Below are 20,137 nucleotides of genomic sequence, written 5' to 3'. Positions count from 1 at the left end.
TCCTAAAGTTTTGGGATTACAGGAGTGAGCCACTGCGCCTGGCCTCAATCAGGAGACTGTTGACACGATCATGAATTTGGGGTCTCAGCCAAGGTCAGTGCAATGGGGACGGCAGCAGCCGGCTGAGCATCCAGGTGCAGACGGCACCTCACTCATCAACGCCTGCTTCCCATTTCCACCTCAGCAAGCTCCCCCCAGCCCTGGGTCTCTGCAGGGCCCCTCAGCCAGGGGCTGGCCCCTTCTTCCACACAGGAGACCGTGCTGGGACCTGAGGCCCCCGGGGCCTCCTCCTGCTGCTCCACAGTGCCTCGGCAGCCCCAGTTACCCCTCGAAGTGCTTATTAACGTCACAGCAAGTTGCTTTGAGACCGTCGGGTGGGGTCATGTTCTGAAACATTTTTGCACCTGCAATTATTTTTTCTTCTTTAAATAAATTATGTGGCTGAAGCAGCTGCCCACCTCGGGGTGAGTGATGATAACAGCAGAGAACAAATGCGGCAATTTGGAGCATGGAGTTCCTAAACTGACCTTTAAAACTGATGGCAATTATCAGTCTAAAAGGTTTCGGAACAGTCCGTCTCCTGAAGGATTCAGAGCATGTTACTCTTGCGGACGCTTGGTTAGGAGCTGACGGAGACTGCTCAGCCCTGCCCTGCCCTAGAGTCAACAAAGATTCCCTGGCTGGTGTAAGAGGCAGGAGGGAATGTCCCCCAGTGGTACCCCACCAGGCCCTGCTCCCCTCTTTGTGGACAGAAGGCCTCAGGGCCCCTCCACAGCTCCCTTGGGGTCCGTGAACACCGCTCTCAGCAACCCGACCCACACCCCTGCACCAAGTCAGCCCCCAGGCCCGGGGCTCTCCCTGGGCAGGAGGAGGGAGGGAGAAACCAGGATGTGGCTGAGAAAATCTGGACAGGATTGAGTTTCTGTCATCAGAAGGACCCCCAGGATGGAAACAAGCCATGTTGTTTTCTGCACCCCAAGCTATAGTCACAATGTTTTCAGGGTGTGGCTGGCCCCGGGAGAGTCCCTGTGACTCGAGTCTTCTGATGGGGCAGTCCTTCTCAGGACAGAGGGCGTGGAGCAGGTGGACAGGCCCTGCTGGGGACAAGAAAGGAGTTGCACATCACACATTCTCCTGGCCCTTCATGAGGAGGGACTTTCAGGGCCCCACAGGTGAGACCTCAGACAGCAGGAAGAGGCAGAGGGACTCAGGAGCAGCTGGGCAGCCAGCACCCCAGGGTCAGACTTCCCTCCAGAGCCATGTGGCAAGACAGCCAGGACTCTTCCAACCACCATCCTGCCTGGACCAGATGGTTTCAGATCATGTGATGCAACCCCAAATATATTCCTGGTTCAGCCTCTCCCCTTCACCCCAAAGAAAAATGTCAGTTCAGCAGGTAGGGGGGTGGGGGTGCCGTGGAGATCTGCCTTCGGCCAAGCCTAGAGTTCTTCCTCCCTAAGCTGGGGTGATGGAGCCTTGAAGGCTCCTTCCTCCCTAAGCTGGGGTTATGGGGCCTGGAGGAGTCCTTCCTCCCTAAGCTGGGGTGATGGAGCCTGGAGGGGTCCTCCCTCCCTAAGCTGGGGTGATGGAGCCTGGAGGAGTCCTCCCTCCCTAAGCTGGGGTGATGGAGCCTGGAGGGGTCCTCCCTCCCTCAGCTGGGGTGATGGAGCCTGGAGGGGTCCCCCTTCCCTAAGCTGGGGTGATGGAGCCTGGAGGGGTCCTCCCTCCCTAAGCTGGGGTGATGGAGCCTGGAGGGGTCCTCCCTCCCTAAGGTGGGTGATGGAGCCCAAGCTCCTGAGACTATAAGAACAGGAACATCAAAAAGCTCAGCCAACCTTGGGCCATGGGTGCCTTCCCCTTGTCTTCTCTCCTATCTGATCCTGCCTCCAGGGCAGCCCAAAGCATCTGTCATATAAGGCAGAGAGGCCTGCCAGGAGGACCCCAGAGCTGGGGTGAATTAGGGGCATGGGCAACCCATGTTCCCTTCAAGGGCCATGATGGGAGAGCGACCAGAGCAGTAAGGGGAAGGGCATAAGGACAAGAAAGTGGTCCCAAAACCTCTCCAAAGGGTAGTGGGGAGGTGGCTGGTTCAAGCTGTCACTTCCCAGCGGGTCAAAAGGAACAGAAGCTGAGACTCTAACACCAGCCTTCCCCACAGGGCTCCTGCGATCCCATAGAAACTTGGCCTTGGGAGAAGAGCGGAGGACGGGGGGACGGGGGACCCTGCTCTGGAACACTGGGGCAGGTGCAGGAAGGAGGCACTTGAGAGAGCAACCGAGTGTCTGGAGCCCATCTCCTAAACCTCACCAACGAGAGTGGGTGGGTGGCCCGAGGAGACCACCACTAGGACCCACCCTGCGAGGCATGGGCTGAAGTCATGCCTTCCTCCGCCTGTCTTCAATGCAGTGGAACTGCCCAGACACTTACAAGACCTGAAGCTGGGTCCCCAGTGGGGGCAGACGCTAGAGGATCTTAGGGCAGGCCACAGCCTTGAGCTACACACATGAACAGCATTTATTTTTCATGCACTCAACACATGTTCAAGCCTATGGACTCTCTGCTGGGCCCTGAGCGGGGCCCTGGGAACAGAGGTGTGAGAAACCTCTAAGCTGGTCGAGGCCAGGGCCAGTATCGTCCCCCAGCACAGAGCCTGGTGGCCGCTGTCACCTAGTGAGTGTTTGCTGAATACACAGGTCATGTGGGGTGAGCAGGTTGGGCAGGGCAGCTGGAATAAGGGGTGCTGTGGCTGAGACCATGAGGGGCTTGTCCCCACCTGGAAGCACCTCAGTCACCGGGTTCCTGGTCCTCCTTGCTGATGGCTGCAGGCTCTGGGAACAGAGAACCCCCTTCTGCCTCAGAGAACTTGCCTAGGGAATGGAGACGGCCACCAGCCCCCTGAACAGTGGCCTCAACTCCTCCCTGTCCTGAGCCCCTGGGCTTCTGGCAGCTTGGTGCCTGCTGCCTGAGGTCAGGCTGAATGGCCTGGGACCACGTGTCTATGTCCAAGCGCCCAGAGGGCCCAGCCCTGCCCCGTGATCAGGTTAAGGCCTGGCAGGGCTGGGGAAGGGAGGGGACATGCAGCAGGAGGTCATGGGGCCCAGGAGTCTAGGAGGGACTCCCAGACCAGCATACTGGCCCCACAGGCCCTGAGCTGGGAGCCCTGAGGTCAGAGCCCCACAGAGGAGCCCGAAGCACAGTCCAGCTCAGCAGGGCCGCTTGCTGTCCAGAATGGCCTTCCAGTCGTCCGCCCACGAGTGCAGCCTGCGGCGGGGGGGCTGCAGCTGCAGGTGCTGGTTGTGGCAGGCGGTGAAGAGGACATGCTCCCAGCTGGGGGTTGGCTCGGCCCCTGTGGGTGGGAAAGCGGCATTCAGCTCAGCAGTGGAGACCTGGAGCGCAGCCGCCTAGGGTGGAAACCTGGGTATCCAGGCAGGCATCTGGCCTTGCCAAAACTTGTTTCCTCTGTAAAGTGGTGACTGCACGCACACCCACCTTCACAGCGGGTGTGAGGATGGCACGAGATGCGGCAAGGAGGCCCTCAGCACGCGCAGCCAGTGCTCAGTCAACAGGGACTGACTGCGGGTCACTGTCACCACCAGCACTGCCAAGGGACATGTGCCCCACCTCCTGATGGCTTACACCACATGGTGTTCCCCCGACCTCCCTCTCCGTGCCCCGCCATCCTGATGGCTTACACCACACGGTGTTCCCCCAACTTCCCTCTCTGTGCCCCACCATCCTGATGGCCTGGTGTGGGAAGGCCGGGTTGCACCAGCTCTGCAGCCCACCAGCCGCTGATCACAGGCCCCTGCAGCCTCTCCAGGCCTCAATCCCTCGTGTCCACACTGGTGCTGCTGGTGACGCCACCCCTTTGGGTTATACACCCGCCCCCAACAACCTGTGGCTGGAGATGGAGGCCAAGCCAGCCTTTGGGCCCTCAAGGTCACGGCCCCCCACAGACCACTGTCTGCCCTGACTCTGGCGGGAACCCACGAGGCTGGGGAGGGTGGGGTGGGGTGGGTACACTCGTGGAGTCCACCCTCTGGACGCAGTGATGGAGGTGGGCATGTTTCCCAAGCCAGTTCTAAAACAATCAGGGAAAAAAATAGAATGTATATTCCCACTGGGGTGTCCAAAAGACTCGACCTGAAACTACTGACGGCTACCAGGAGGAGGATGTCGAAAACCAGGCCAGGGCAGAGCCAAGAGGCAAAGAAACAACACTCACGGGCAGTTTCAACGCCTAGATTCGGCCGGCCGAAGCCCTCCTCACCCCTCTTTCCAGTTATGTAAACCAAAAAACTTCCCCTCTCCTGTGCTGTGTTGTAATTTGTTTTGTTTTCTGGAGACAGGGTCTTACTCTGTCACCCAGACTGGAATGCAGTGGTGCAATCACAGCTCGCTGCAGCCTCCACCTCCCCAGCTCAGGTGATTTTCCCACCTCAGCCTCCAGAGTAGCAGGGACCACAGGCATGCGCCACGATGACCAGCTAATTTTTGTGTGTTTTTTTTTTTTTTTCTGTAGAGACAGGGAGTCTCACCATGTTGCCCAGACTGGTCTCCAACTCCTAGGCTCAAACAATCCTTCCACTTCAGCCCCTGAAGTAGCTGGGACTACAGGCATGCACCACCATGCCCAGATAATTTTTGTATTTTTTGTAGAGAGAGTCTCGCTATGTTGGCCAGGCTGGTTTCACACTCCTGGGCTCAAGCCATCCACCCAGATCAGCCTCCCAAATTACAGGCGAGTCGCCACGCCCATCTCCCTCTCCTTTCTACGGCAGTTCAAGGTTGACTGGCTTGTTTGGTTTTTGGGAGGGGGGTCTTCTGTCCCAACCCACCTTCCCTGCAGGAGCTCTGCTCTGCCCTCCTGTCATTCATTGCATCAGTCCACATTGCTTTTGGGGGAAAAAATGGGTTTTGTTGCTAAAAACAAACATTTGGAAACCAGAGTTGAGTCCCCATGTTACATGAGGAAGACAAGGCTTTGAAGCTGAAGGGACTTCCCCAAGGCCACCCCTCAAGCTAACCCTAGAGCTGGCACCCACTCCTCCCAGCTCCCAGGAGCACCAGGCCACAGCCCATACAGAGGGGGCCTTGTCTTCCCGAACGGGAGGGGCTCAGTGCCTGGCAAACAGCTGTGACTAAGTGGGGCAGGAAGCAACTGAGTGCTCACTGCCCAGGAGAAGGGGGCCAAGGCTGGCGCCCTCCCCACGTGCTCCTCACCTGTCGCAGGCCACTTGCCTGTGATGTCCGGCCGGTCGTCTATGAGAAGGTCAGCAGAGACCACGGTCTTGTCTCTGGTCAGCACAATCTGCTCCAGAAAGTCAGGGCCAAAGTACTTCTCCACCCAGGCATACTGGACACAAACAGGCAAGGGCAGGTGGTGAGAAGAAAGTGACATCAGACCTGGGAGCCGACCAAGAGCCGAGGGCAGGGGTCAGCCTAGACCTCAGCTAACAGGCAGGGAGGGACGGAGGCCTGACACCAAGGCCCAGCGCCAGGCAGTCAGTGCTGGGAGGGAGTCCAGCCCAGGACGCCAGCACTCAGGGAGCGCACATGGCTGGTCCACACTCCAGTAGCTAGAAAGCAGCAGAGTCACGACAAACCCAGCCCTGTCCCCTCTTCACACCCAGCGAACACTGCACAGCATAACCCAAACACAGGGAGCAGAGGGCGGCCGTGTGTGCCACCCCTGCCACCTGCTGGGCCACTGCCACCTCCTGCCCCACATGCATGTGGGCAGTGCGTACTGTTAGGCACTGAAGAAAGAAAACCAAGACAAAAATCAGTTCCTACCCTCAGGGAGCTTACAGCTGAGGAGACAGCGGTCAAGGTCCTCTTAAACAATGGTTACATAACACCTGGGACAGGCCTACAAAGAAGCCACAGGCTGCCCAAGGAAGGCTTTCTTCAGGACAGGCAAGCTGACCACAGGGGCACCCCTAGCACACAGCGCATTCCAGGCGCTAACGGACATGGGGCAGGGTGTGTCTGGGCCGATGGATAGCAAACTGGGGTGCTGGTGCTCCCCGGGGGGCAGGGAGCAGACCGGGGCCTGGCAAGCCACCGGCATCCTCTCGCCACTGGTGGGCTCTCGGCATCCTTTGCCTTTGCCTCGATTCCCTGGGGAAATTGACTTTTTCCTATAGGGCAGCAGGTCCTGGCTGCTCTCACCACCCCAGTGCAGCCAGGGGTGGGCGCAGCCTAAGCACGGCACCTGCTCTGGCCCGTGGGCCCCAGGCACCCTAACTGAGCCCTGCCCAGCTCCAGGCTGTCTCTACAGCCATCCAGATTCCAACACCCTTGTTGATTTCTGACATTGGCAACCAACCCTTAACTCACAGACCCTGTTACAACTACAGAGGTTAACCAGCAGCAGATTTTAAGCAGAGGAGGGGCAGGACTGGATGCACTTTTTCCCAAAGCTCCTCTGGTTCCTGCACAAACAAACAGAAACACTGAGTGGCCCAGGCTGCGCAGGGAGCTCAGGGCTCTGCCACCCTGGAGCAGAGCCGGGCAGGTCCTTGCCCTCCCAGGGACTCCGTTTTTCCCTGTGTATGACAAGAGAATGGGACATGGGTGCCTTAGGGTGGCTTTCTTCCAGTTGGAGGTCGCTTCAGGAGTCCCACTTCACAAAGGCAGACACCGCATGACCCTCTGCAACCGGCCAGCACATGGGACATGGGAAAAGGGCCAGATCTGCAGAGCAGACCAGCCCTACCGCTGTCCCAGCGCCACCTTTCCCTGTGGCTACCTCGCTGGCCACGCCCACCCACAACAACCTCCTCTCACTGCTTGACTGTATTACGCTTTTTCCTGCTCAGAGCCTCACATGTGCCATTTCCTCTGACTGGAACATTCCTTCATGGACACGTGTGTGCACACACACATGCACACACACACACATGCACACACACACACATATGCACAGGGCCCTTCTCCTAGCCCAGTGAGCACCTATCCTTCTAAAGCTGTCACCTCCTAAGCCTTCCCTGAGCTTTCCCAGTCTAATTGTCCTTCCTAGCAGTGTCACAGTCGGAGCTACACATCTCTATAACTTACTTCACATCTTCCCCACGGGACTGTAAATTGCTGGTGCAGGCTGGATGGGGGCAAGAGCCTGGGGCTAATGTTTTTAGCAGACACACTCCGCAGGCATGCAGTGTCCGCCATCGTATCTAAGCCTCACGGCAACATTCCAAGTAGCCAAACTTTCCTTACTTGTGTAGTAATTTAGCCAATATTGCATGAGGTACAGTTCCAGGAACCAGAGAGACGATGGTCAACAGGAGACCCATGGAGTGCACATAGCAGGAGGAGGCACACAGGCCACAGACAATGCTAGCCAGGGGGCGAGGGCTCTGCAGTCAGCACAGAGCTCCAGCCTCACACAGAGGCCTCACTGCAAAGGCGGCATCTTCTCTGGACCCGACTGACAAGGCGGCTGGCTCTCCACAGGTCGGCAAGAACATTCCAGGCAGAGGGAAAAACAAACACTGATGTTCCAAGGCAGGCCGGTGCTCAGGTGTTTGAGGAATGGGGAAAACCCTGGAGTGTGGCTGGAACATGGAAAATCTGGGAGTGTGGGAAGAGAAGGGTCAGGTTTTGTTTTTTTAATTTCCACTGCATTGTGACCAATGCTTTTGTAAGATATGAAATCAAATCATGTGCCTGAACAGTGCATCAGACAAACTGCCATGAACGTTTCCAATCACACACACCCAGTTTCCGTGTTTCATCTCGGACCAGTGCCACTCTGCAGACAAAATACGGAGCTGCTCTGCAGAAAGGGTTTGCGTGGGAAAATGATGTGCCACGATAGTGGTGACGAGATCCCGTACAGATGAAGAAATGGAGGCTCAGAGAGGGTCTGTGACTTATCAGGGGTCACATAAACGGCAAAACAAAGTGGGCTGTTTGTATTGAGCTGTGAGAGTAGTTAATGTATTCTAGAAACCAGTCCTTTATCAGACAATGCATTTTGCAAATATTTTTTCATGATCTGTGATTTGTCTTTTTATTTTCTGAGCAGTGCCTTTTGAAGAGCAGAAGTTTTATACTTTTAGCTTTTATATGTATATATGTATTTATATGTATTTAACCCATTTGGGGTTAATTTTTTTTTTCTTTTTTTTTTGAGACAGAGTCTTGCTGTCGCCCAGGCTGGAGTGCAATGGCGCGATCTCGGCTCACTGCAACCTCCACCTCCCAGGTTCAACTGATTCTCCTGCCTCAGCTTCCCAAGTAGCTGGGATCACAGGCGCCTGCCACCATGCCTGGCTAAGTTCTTTGTATTTTTAGTAGAGACAGGGTTTCACCACGTTGGCCAGGCTGGTCTCAAACTCCTGACCTTGTGATCCGCCCACCGTGGCCTCCCAAAGTTCTGGGATTACAGGCATGACCCACTGCACCCAGCCAGGGTTAAATTTTATATATGGTAAGAGGTAAAAATAGAAGAGGGCATGGGGTTCCCCTTGAGCCTCCTGGAGCCCAGCCATGAGCACTTATGTGGCCACTGCACATAGATACCACCAGCTTCTCATGTGAGTATCTCTATCCCTCAGCAGGTTGTCTGGTCCCTGTGTGGTGACACAGGGATGAGGACAGCATCTACCTCGTGAGTGCCTTTGGGGATTTAGTGGAAAATTATGCATCAGAGTCTCAGTACTGCACCTGGCACACAGAAAGTCTTCAGAAAAAGGATTCTACCTTTTTGTCTTACCCTCAAAATTAGGCCCTAAGTCTGGTTCTGATACATACGAGCTGGGGACCTTGGGCAAGCCAGTGACTTCCACTGTGAGGTCAGTTTCCTCACAGTGTTGCTGGTATGATCAAATAAAAAACTGTGAGGACACCTGAGTAATGCCTGATACAGACGTACTAAATAAATGTAATTATTATAACTAGACTTTCATAGCCCCAAATCATCTACATAAAGCAACTAGAACTATTAATTTGGCGAACTAACAGGATACAAGGTCAATATAAAAAAATCACATGTATTTTTGGAATAAAACTAGAAATCAATAACGAGGAATTTTGGAAACTATACAAACACAGAGACATTAAACAACATGCTCCTGAATGATGTGGGTCAATGAAGAAATGAAGGAAATTGAAAAATTTATTGAAACACATGATAATGGAAGCACAACATACCAAAACCTATGGGATGCAGCAAAAGCAGTACTAAGAGGGAAGTTTATAGCTATTAAGTGCCACATCAAAAAAGAAGAAAATGCTTTTGTGGGGGCCTGAATTTAAAAAAAATTAAAAAAAGAAGAAGAAAAACTTCAAGTAAACAACTTAATGATGCATCCTAAAGAAACAGAAAAACAAGAGCAGGCCGGGCGCGGTGGCTCACACCTGTAATCCCAGCACTTTGAGAGGCCAAGGCGGGCAGATCACAAGGTCAGGAGATCAAGACCAGTCTGGCCAACATGGTGAAACCCCATCTCTACTAAAAAAACAAAAATAAGCTGGGCATGGTGGCACCTACCTGTAGTCCCAGCTACTCGAGAGGCTGAGGCAAGAGAATCACTTGAACCCAGGAGGCAGAGTTTGCAGTGAGCCAAGATTGTGCCACTGCACTCCAGCCTGGGCGACAGAGCAAGGCTCCATCTCAAAATTAAAAAAAAAAAGAAAAGAAAGGAAAGAAAAGAAATAACAAAGATCAGAGCAGAAATAAATGAATATGAAATAAAAAAATACAAAAGATTGGTTTTGTGAAAAGAAACAAAAAGTTGGTTTTTTGGAAAGGTAAACAAAATGACAAACCTTTAGCCAGACTAAGAAAAAAAGAGAGAAGACCCAAATAAATAAAATCAGAGATGACAAAGGAAACACTACAACTGATATTACAGAAATTTAAAGGATCATCGGTGGCTACTATGGGCAACTACATGCCAATACATTAGAAAATCTAGAGGAAATGGACAAATTCCAAGATACATGCAATCTACCAAGATTGAACCATGAAGAAATTCAAAACAAACAGACCAATAACAAGTAACAACAACTGAAGCCATAATAAAAAGTCTCCCAGCAAAGAAAAGGCCGGGACCCAATAGCTTCACTGCTGAATTCTACCAAACACTTAAATAACTAATACCAATCCTACTTAAACTATTCAGAAATATACAGAAGGAAGGAATACTTCCAAACTCATTCTATGAAGCCAGTATCACCGTGATACCAAAACCAGACAAAAACACATTGAAAAAAAGAAAAGAAAACTATAGGCCAATATCACTGATAAATATTGATTCCTAAAATCCTCAACAAAAGATTAGCAAATCGAATTCAACAACACATTAAAAAGATCATCCAGCATGACCAAATGGGACTTATCCCAGGGATTCCAGGATAGTTCAGCAAATGCAAGTCAATTAATGTGATATATCATATCAACAGAATGAAGGACAAAAAACATATGATTATTTCAATTGGTGCTGAAAAGGTATTTGATAAAATTCAATATCCTTTCATGATAAAAACCCTCAAAAAACTGGGTATGGAAGGAACATACCTCAACATAATAAAAGCCATATATGACAGACCCATATATGGCTAGTATCATACTGAATGGGGAAAAACTGAAAGCCTTTCCTCTAAGACCAGGAACATGACAAGAATGCCTACTTTCACCACTGTGATTCAACATAGCACTGGAAGTCCTCGCTAGAGCAATCAGACAAGAGAAAGAAAGAAAGAGCATCCAAATTAGAAAGGAAGAAGTCAAATTATCCTTGTTTGCAGATGACATGATCTTATATTTGGAAAAACCTAAAGATTCCACCAAAAAACTACTAGAACTGATAAAGTCAGCAAAGTTGCAGGATACAAAATCTGAAAAAAACAGGAACAATACTGAAAAAAACAGGAACAATCTGAAAAAAAATTAAGAAAGGAATCCCATTTAAAATAGCTACAAATAAAATAAAATACCTAAGAATTAACCCAAGTGAAAGAGCTCTACACTGTAAACTATAAAACACTGATAGAATAAATTGAAGACACAAAAAGTGGAAAGATACTCATTCCATGTCCATGGATTAGAAGAATAAATATAGTTAAAATGTTCATACTACCCAAAGCAATTTACAGATTTAATGCAATCCCTATTAAAATACCAATGACAGGCCAGGTGCGGTGGCTCACGCCTGTAATCCTAGCACTTTGGGAGGCCGAGGCGGGCAGATCACGAGGTCAGGAAATCGAGACCATCCTGGCTAACACAGTGAAACCCCGTCTCTACTAAAAAATACAAAAAATTAGCTGGGCGTGGTGGCGGGCGCCTGTAGTCCCAGCTACTTGGGAGGCTGAGGCAGGAGAAAGGCGTGAACCTGGGAGGTGGAGCTTGCAGTGAGCCAAGATCGCGCCACTGCACTCCAGCTTGGGTGACAGAGTAAGACTCCATCTCAAAAAAAAAAAAAAAAAAAAACTAATGACATTCTTCACAGAAATACAAAAAAAAAAACCCTAACATTTACATAGAACCACAAAAATTCCAGAATAGCCAGAGCTATCCTAAGCAAAAGGAACAAAACTGGAAAAATCACATTATCTGACTCTAAATGATACTACAAAGCTACAGTAGTCCAAATGGCATGTTACTGGCATAAAAACAGACACACAGATCAGTGGATAAGAATACAGAACCAGGCCAGGCGCAGTGGCTCATGCCTGAAATCCCAGCACTTTGGGAGGCCAAGGCGGGCGGATAGCGTGAGGTCAGGAGTTCAAGACCAGCCTGGCTAACATGGTGAAACCCCATCTCTACTAAAAATACAAAAATTAGCTGGGCGTGGTGGCACATGCCTGTAGTCCCAGCTACTCCAGAGGCTGAGGCAGGAGAATCACTTGAACCCGGGAGACAGAGATTGCAGTGAGCCGAGATGGTGCCATTGCACTCCCGCCTGGGCAACAGAGTAAGACTCCGTCTCAAAAAAAAAAAAAAAAAAAGAACACAGAACCCACAGATAAATCCATATATCTACCTTGAACTCATTTTTGACAAAGGTGCCAAGAATATACACTGGGGAAACGACAGTCTCTTCAATAAATGGCACTGGAAAACTGGATATCCATATGCAAAAGAATGAAACCAGACCCCTATCTCTTGCCATATACAAGAACTACTAAAAGAAAACACTGGGGAAACTCTCCAGCACATTGGTCTGGACAAAGATTTCTTGAATAGTACCCCAAAAGCACAGGCAACCAAAGCAAACACGGACAAATGGGATCACATCCAGTTCAAAAGCTTCTGCACAGCAAGGATACAGTCAACAAAGTGAAGAGACAACCCACAGAATGGAAGAAAGTATTTGCAAACTATCCATCTGACAAGGGATTAATAACCAGAATATATAAGGAGCTCAAACAACTCTATAGAAAAAAATCTAATAATCTGATTTTAAAATGGGCAAAAGATCTAAATAGACATTTCTCAAAAGAAGACATATGGTGGCTGCATGTGATGGCTCACACCTATAATCCCAGCACTTTGGGAGGCTGAGGTGGGCAGGAGTTCAAGACCAGCCTGGGTTACATAGTAAGACCCCGTCTCTACAAGAAATACAAAAATTAGCCAGGCATGGTGGCACACGCTTGTAGTCTCAGCTACTTGGGAGGCTACGGTGGGAGGATTGATTGAGCCTGGGAAGTCAAGGCTGCAGTGAGCCATGATTAAACCACTTGTACACCAGTCTGAGAAACTGGGCAAAACCCAGTCTAAAGAAAAAAAAAAAAAATTAGTCAGGCTTGGTGGCACACACCCATAGTCCCAGCTACTCAGGAGGCTGAGGTGGAAAGACAGCTTCAGTCCAGGAGGTTGAGGCTACAGTGAGCTATTTTCACACCACTGCACTCCAGCCTGAGCTACAGAGCGAGATCCTGTCTCAACAACGCAAAACAAAAGACATACAAATGACAAACAGGTATATAAAAAGGTGCTCAATATCGCTGATCATCAGAGAAATACAAATCAAACTACAAGGAAATATCATCTCACCCCAGTCAAAATGGCTTTTATCCAAAAGTCAGGCAATAACAAATGCTGGAGAGGACAAGAAGAAAATAAAACCCTTGTACACTATTGGTAGGAATATAATGGCAGTTCCTCTGAAAATCCAGCAGTCCCACTCCTAGGTATATACCCCTTAAAAAAAGGAAATCAGTATATGGAAAAGATACTCGCACTCCCATGTTTATTGCAGCACTATTCACAATAGCCAAAATTTGGAAGCAACCTCAGTGTACATCAACTGATGACTGGATTTAAAAAATGCGGTAAATATACACAATCAAGTACTATTCAGCCATAAAAAAGAATGAGAGCAACCCAGCACTTTGGAAGGCCGAGGAGGGTGGATCAGGAGGTCAGGAGTTCAAAACCAGCCTTACCAACATGATGAAACCCCACCTCTACTGAAAATACAAAAATTAGCCAGGTGTGGTGGTGCACGCCTGTAGTCCCAGCTACTCAGGTGGCTGAGGCAGGAGAACCACTTGAACCCGGGATGCGGAGGTTGCAGTGAGTAGAGATCACGCCACTGCACTCAAGCCTGGGTGACAGAGTAAGACTCCGTCAAAAAAAAAAAAAGAAAAGAAAAAAGAATGAGAGCCTGTTGTTGTCAACAACATGGATGGCACTGGAGGTCATTATGTTAAGTGATATAAGCCAGGCACAGAAAGGGCTATACATGTTCTCACTTACCTATGGGAGCTAAAAATTAAAACAATTGAACTCATGGAGATAGTAGGAGGATGGTTAGTAGAGGCTGGGAAGGGGGAGTGGAGGAGTATCTAGAAGGAAAGTGAAGAGAGTTAATGGGTACAAATAAATAGAAAGAATGAATAGGCTGGGCGCGGTGGCTCATGCCTGTAATCCCAGCACTTTGGGAAGCCAAGGCAGGCGGATCACGAGGTCAGGAGATCAAGACCATCCTGGCTAACACGGTGAAACCCCGTCTCTACTAAAAATACAAAAAATTAGCTGGGCGTGGTGGCGGGCGCCTGTAGTCCCAGCCACTCAGGAGGCTGAGGCAGGAGAATGGCGTGAACCCGGGAGGCAGAGTTTGCAGTGAGCTAAGATCGCGCCACCACACTCCAGCCTGGATGACACAGCGAGACTCCATCTCAAAAAAAAAAAAAAAAAAAAAAAAAAGAATGAATAAGACCTAGTATTTGCTAGCACAACAGGGTGACTATAATCAAAAATAATTTAATTGTTCATGGCCAGGCGTGGTGGCTCATGCCTGTAATCCCAGCACCTTGGGAGGCCAAGGCAGGTGGATTACCTGAGATCAGGAGTTAGAGACCAGCTGGCCAACATGGCAAAACCCTGTCTCTACTAAAAATACAAAAATTAGCCGGACATGGTGGCACGTGCCTGTAGTTCCAGCTACTTGGGAGGCTGAGGCAAGAGAACTGCTTGAACCCAGGAGGCAGAGGTTGCAGTGAGCAGAGATCATGCCACTGCACTCCAGCCTGAGTGACAGAGCGAGACTCCATCTCAAAAAAAAAAAATTGTTCATTTTAAAACAACTAAGAATATAATTGGATTGTCTATAACACAAAGGATTGAATGTTTAGGTGATAATGGATACGCCATCTGCCCTGATGTGTTTGTTACACATTGCATGCCTGTATCAAAAACATCTAATGTACCTCATAAATATACACACCTACTACGTACCCACAAAAATGAAAAATTAAAATTAAAAAATCACTTGTATTCCAAAAATTAGCTGGGCATGGTGGCGGGCGCCTATAGTCCCAGCTACTTGGGAGGTGGAGGCAGGAGAATGGCATGAACCCAGGAGGCGGAGCTCGCAGTGAGCCGAGATCGTACCACTGCACTCCAACCTGGGCAACAGAGCAAGACTCTGTCTCAAAAAATAAAATCACTTGTGTTCTATATATTTGGAAATTTCAATTAAACAAAGTTTATAATAGCATTAAAAATGAAATAAGCTGAACTGTACACTTGATAAATTTTATCATGTGTATTTACCACTATAAAATATTTAAAAATATATTTATAAAGATAGTCTCTATGCCAAAAAAAAAAAAACCATGAAATAGAGACAAATTTAACACAATATGTGCAAGACTGGTACACTGAAAGCTACAAAACATTGCTGAGAGAAGGTAAAGGTGGCCTACATAAATGAGGATGTGTATGTGCTTGTGGATCAGAAGACCTAATATTGTTAAGCTTTATAGCTACAATGCACTTGCAATCAAATTCTCACCAGGTTCTTTGTAGAAACTGACCAACTTGTTCTAAACATTCTATAGAAATATAAAGGACCCAGAATAGCCAAAACAATTTTTAAAATGAAGAATAATTTTGGAAAACTCACATTGCTTTCAAAAGTTACTATAAAACTACGGTGGTCAGGCACAGTGGCTCACGCCTGTAATCCCAGCACTTTGGGAGGCCAAAGTGGGCGGATCACAAGGTCAGGAGATCAAGACCATCCTGGCCAACACGGTGAAACCCCGTCTCAACTAAAAATACAAAAATTAGCTGGGTGTGGTGGCGCGTGCCTGTAATCCCAGCTACTCGGGAGGCTAAGGCACGAGAATCACTTGAACCCAGGAGGAAGTTGCAGTGAGCCGAGATCACACCACTGCACTCCAGCCTGGCGACAGAGCAAGACTCCATCTCAAAAAAAAAAAAAAAAAAAAACTACAGTAACTGAGACAGTGTGGTATTTACATTAGGTGGGACACTTAGATCAGAGAAGCAGGATACATTCCAGAAATGGACCCCAGGCTACCATGACACTTCAGTGAGAAAGGGTGGCCTTTCCAACAGAGGCACAACTGGATCCACATGCAAAAAAAAAAAAAAAAAAACCTCTCCATTTTTACCTCCTACAATATATGATAATTAACTCAAAATGAGCCAGGCATGGTGGCTCACGCTTGTAATCCCAATACTTTGGGAGGCCAAGACAGGTGGATCACTTGACATCAGGAGTTTGACACCAGCCTGGCCAACATGGTGAAACCCCATCTCTACTAAAATACAAAAACATGCCGGGCACGGTGTCTCACACCTGTAATCCCAGCACTTTGGGAGGCCGAGGCGGGCAGATCATGAGGTCAGGAGATTGAGACCATCCTGGCTAACACGATGAAACCCCGTCTCTATTAAAAATACAAAAAATTAGCCAGGTGTGGTGGCGGGTGCCTGTAGTCCCAGCTACTCAGGAGACTGAGGCAGGAGAATGGCATGAACCCGGGAGGCGGAGTTTGCAATGAGCCGAGATTGTGCCACTGCACTCCAGACTGGGTGACAGAGTGAGACTCCATCTCAAAAAAAAAAAAAAAAAAAAATACAAAAACATTAGCTGGGCATGGTGGTAGGTGCCTGTAATCCCAGCTACTAGGGAGGATGAGGCAGATAGAATTGCTTGAACCTGGGAGGCGGAGGTTGCAGTGAGCCAAGATCGCGCTGTTGTACTACAGCCAGGGAGACAAAGTAAAACTCCGTCTCAAAAAAACAAATGGATCATAACCTAAATAAAAAATCTAAAAGTATAAAACTTCTGCTCTTCTAAAGACTCTGTTGAGAAAACTCACCTGTAACCTCAGCACTTTGGGAGGCTGAGGCAGGAGGATTGCTTGAGTCCAGAGGTTCAAGACCAGCTTGGGCAACATAGCAAGACTCCATCTCTACAAAAAAAAAAGTGTTTTAAAAATTAGCTTGGCATGGCGGCACACACCTATAGTCCCAACTACTCAGGAGGCTAAGGTGGGAGGATCACTTCAGCCCAGGGTGTCACAGCTGCAGTGAGGTGTGATCATGCCACTGTACTTCAGCTGGAGTGACAGAGCAAAACTCTTGTCTCTCAAAAAAGAAAAAAAAGAAAAAGAAAATTAAAATACAAATCACAGACTGGGATAAAATATTTGTAAAACACATTATCTGATAAAGAACTTGTTTCTAGCATATCTAAAGAACTCTCACAACTCACAAACAACTCAACGAGAAACGAGGCAAAAGGCTTGAACATTTCGTTACAGAAAATATACAAAAGGCTACTTGCTTAAAAACATGTCCAATGTCATTAATCAAGGAAATGCAAATTAAAACAACAATGAGACACCACTACATGCCTATGAGAATAGCCAAAATCCAGAGCCCTGACAATACCAAATGCTGACAAGGATATGGAGCAAGAGAGACTCTCATTCACTGTGGATTTTTTTTAAGAGACTTTATTTTTTAGAGCAATTTTAGGTTTACAGCAAAATTGAGCAGAGGTACAGAGTTCCCATATACCCTCCACTCCCACACAATGCACAGCCTCCCTGATTATCAATACCACAGAACGCAGGATACCGGGAGTGAACCCTGACGTAAACTATGGGCTCTGAGTGACCATGGTGCACTGAGGTAGGTTCATCAGCTATAATAATGTGCACACTGGTGGGGGCATTGTGCCTTTAGCTCAGATTTGCCTGACAAGGGTCTGTTAGGTTTATCAGCAGCTGTTTGGAAGGAGAAGGGCTGCTCATCACCTGATTACCACTTTGGTTCCTGAAAGCTCTGGGGAGAAAATAGTTCAGCCCAGATGAATATAAAGGTATCCAAGCATAAAGCGGTGCTGTCGTTCTAAACCAGAATCAGGAAAAATGCCTGCCATGGAACCTAAAACTACATGTAGCTAAAGAATTGCTGGCAGGACTCCCAGGGGAGGCGCTCTCTCCAAGACCTAGGAGTGCAGGCATGAAGTCCATGAACCACCTCGAGAGCAAAGAGTTCAGTGATTACCAAGAAGACACAGAAGTAAAGGGGGATGCTGGCAGAGGACAGTGCTGGAAAAGATCAGAGGGGCAGATGGCTGGCAGCTCTCGACCCCACCTCCCTGCCCTTCCTGCTCCGCGTGGCTCACAGGCCCATGACGAAATGCACACATCAGAAATAGAGATCTATGAGCTAGACACGGTCCCTAGCAGGCAAAATGTTGGAAGGGACAGAGTCCTGCTCCACTCAGATGAGCAGATCCCAAGACAGGCCTTAAATCAAGGAGGGTGGGGTATGCAGGTGTGGAGTTGGGTGAATGACACTGTTAGAAAAATAATACCATAGGCCAGGTGCGGTGGCTCACACCTGTAATCCTAGCACTTTGGGAGGCCGAGGCAGGTGGATCATGAGGTCGGGAAATCAAGACCATCCTGGCCAACACACTGAAACCCCGTCTCTACTAAAAATACAAAAAAATTAGCTGGGCGTGGTAGCAGGCACCTGTAGTCCCAGCTACTTGGGAGGCTGAGGTAGGAGAATGGCATGAACCCGGGACGGGGAGCTTGCAGTGAGCCGAGATCACGCCACTGCACTCCAGCCTGGGAGACAGAGCGAGACTCCGTCTAAAAAATAAAAAAAAAAAAATAGAAATACCTTCTTTGTAGGGCTACTATGAAGGCTAAATGGATCATTACAGGGAAAGCCCTTGGAGATGTATACTACCAGCTTGGCTATTGTTAACTATTACCGAGCAATCTGGGTTTAGAATGTTGGGAAACCTTCTTTCCAGCCAGAAAGAAGGTTCTGGCAACCTGAATGTAACCCAATTCCACTCCCTCCATGTGGTGATAAAGTGAGAGACCTCACAGCAGTCAGGTTCCCATCCTCTGACTGGATCTTGAAAGAAAATCAACCAAGGAGAAAAGTTTCCACTTCTAGCAACAAAGGCTGAACCTACTCAGTGGACAGGAGCTGGGGAAGGAACTGGGGCTTAAGCCTAGACCGGGGCTACTGTGGGAGACCTCTGTCCTGTGTAGATGTGCCCTGAGACCCATCTCCAGCCCTTCCTTGCCTCCCCCAGGCATGGAACACAGGAACCATTAATACCAGCCCGCCCTCAGCCAGGGAAGAAGTACCAGTCCATAGGGTGGGAGGGGCACAAACGGTGGGTGAGGGGGTGCTTGGAGCAACCTTCACCTTACTCACTTCTCACCCGCACTTCTCCCCTTGTCTTAGTTCTAGGGTTAAAGGTGGTGGTGTGGCTAAACCATGAGGACAGCTGGGAGATTTGTATAAACTAATCCATTTCACCTGGCCCAACCCCGCTCCCAATCAGCCCCTGTAGCCACTGGCCAACAAAATTCACCCTGAATTCCTCAAATCTGCTGCGCACTTTCCTGTCTTCATGTGTTTGTTCAATGGCCTGCTTCCTCTATTGACTGACCCTATGTGGTCCAGCCTAGCCCCTGGCAGGAGGAAAGTACCCTGCCCACGGCTGGTACAGTGGAAATGAATACAAATTTCTGTGTGATATATACCCGAACCCTACCTTTCCTCGCGTGACCCAGGAATTGTATTTCTTGGAATTCACCCTAAGAACATGACCATACAAAGGCTTACTCACTAGACGTCTTCAGCTATTAACAATCATGTTTCTGGCTGGGCATGGTGGCTCACACCTGTAATCCCAGCACTTTGGGAGACCGAGGTGGGCAGACTACTTTGAGGCTAGGAGTTTGAGACCAGCCTGGCCAACATGGTGAAACCCCATCTCTATTAAAAATACAAAAAATTGGCCGGGCGTGGTGGCTCAAGCCTGTAATCCCAGCATTTGGGAGACCGAGGCAGGTGGATCACAAGGTCAGGAGTTTGAGACCAGCCTGACCAACATAGTGAAACCCTGTCTCTACTAAAAATACAAAAATTAGCTGGTCATGGTGGCACGCACCTGTAATCCCAGCTACTTAGGAGGCTGGGGCAGGATAATCACTTGAACCCGGGAGGTGGAGGTTGAAGTGAGCTGAGATTGCACCACTGCACTCCAGCTTGGGTGACAGAGCGGGACTCTGTCTCAAACAAAACAAAACAAAAATATAAAAAATTAGCCAGGCATGGTGACACACACTTGTCCCAGCTGCTTGGGAGGCTGAGGCACGAGAATCACTTAAACTCAGGAGGCAGAGGTTGCAGTGAGCCAAGATCGTGTCACTGCACTTCAGTCTGGGCCACAGAGCTGGACCCTGTCTCACAAAAAAAAAAAAAAAAAAAAATCATGTTTCTGAAGTGTTTGATGACAGAAAAAAGGCTAAAAATATATTAATAAGCAGAAAAGGATAACTATGTTGGATGAAAGCTTTGTTAAAATACATG

The 20,137-nt window shown here is 48.9% G+C and overlaps 1 protein-coding gene across 6 annotated transcripts in view; it reads right to left on the bottom strand.

The window, feature by feature from the left end:
- Window positions 1-2,496: 2,496 nt before the first annotated feature.
- NT5M (5',3'-nucleotidase, mitochondrial) overlaps window positions 2,497-20,137 on the bottom strand; it is a 41,558-nt gene continuing 23,917 nt past the window's right edge. The window contains exons 4-7 of one of the 6 annotated variants that reach the window (XM_055386020.2): window positions 16,600-16,692; window positions 5,224-5,356; window positions 4,839-4,895; window positions 2,497-3,346 (exon numbers count right to left, since the gene is read on the bottom strand). In XM_055386020.2, coding sequence (XP_055241995.1) covers window positions 3,204-3,346; window positions 4,839-4,895; window positions 5,224-5,356; window positions 16,600-16,692 — 426 coding nt within the window. In that variant the 3' untranslated portion in view covers window positions 2,497-3,203. The remainder of the gene's footprint in view (window positions 3,347-4,838; window positions 4,896-5,223; window positions 5,357-16,599; window positions 16,693-20,137) is intronic. The other 5 variants (XM_055386022.2, XM_055386024.2, XM_055386023.2 and 2 more) reach the window with 5 other exon arrangements.

Source organism: Gorilla gorilla, chromosome 4, assembly GCF_029281585.2.
Source record: "Gorilla gorilla gorilla isolate KB3781 chromosome 4, NHGRI_mGorGor1-v2.1_pri, whole genome shotgun sequence".
Classification (NCBI taxonomy): domain Eukaryota; kingdom Metazoa; phylum Chordata; class Mammalia; order Primates; family Hominidae; genus Gorilla; species Gorilla gorilla.
Note: the sequence above shows the minus strand (reverse complement) of the source record. Positions and strands in the feature narration are given on the sequence as shown.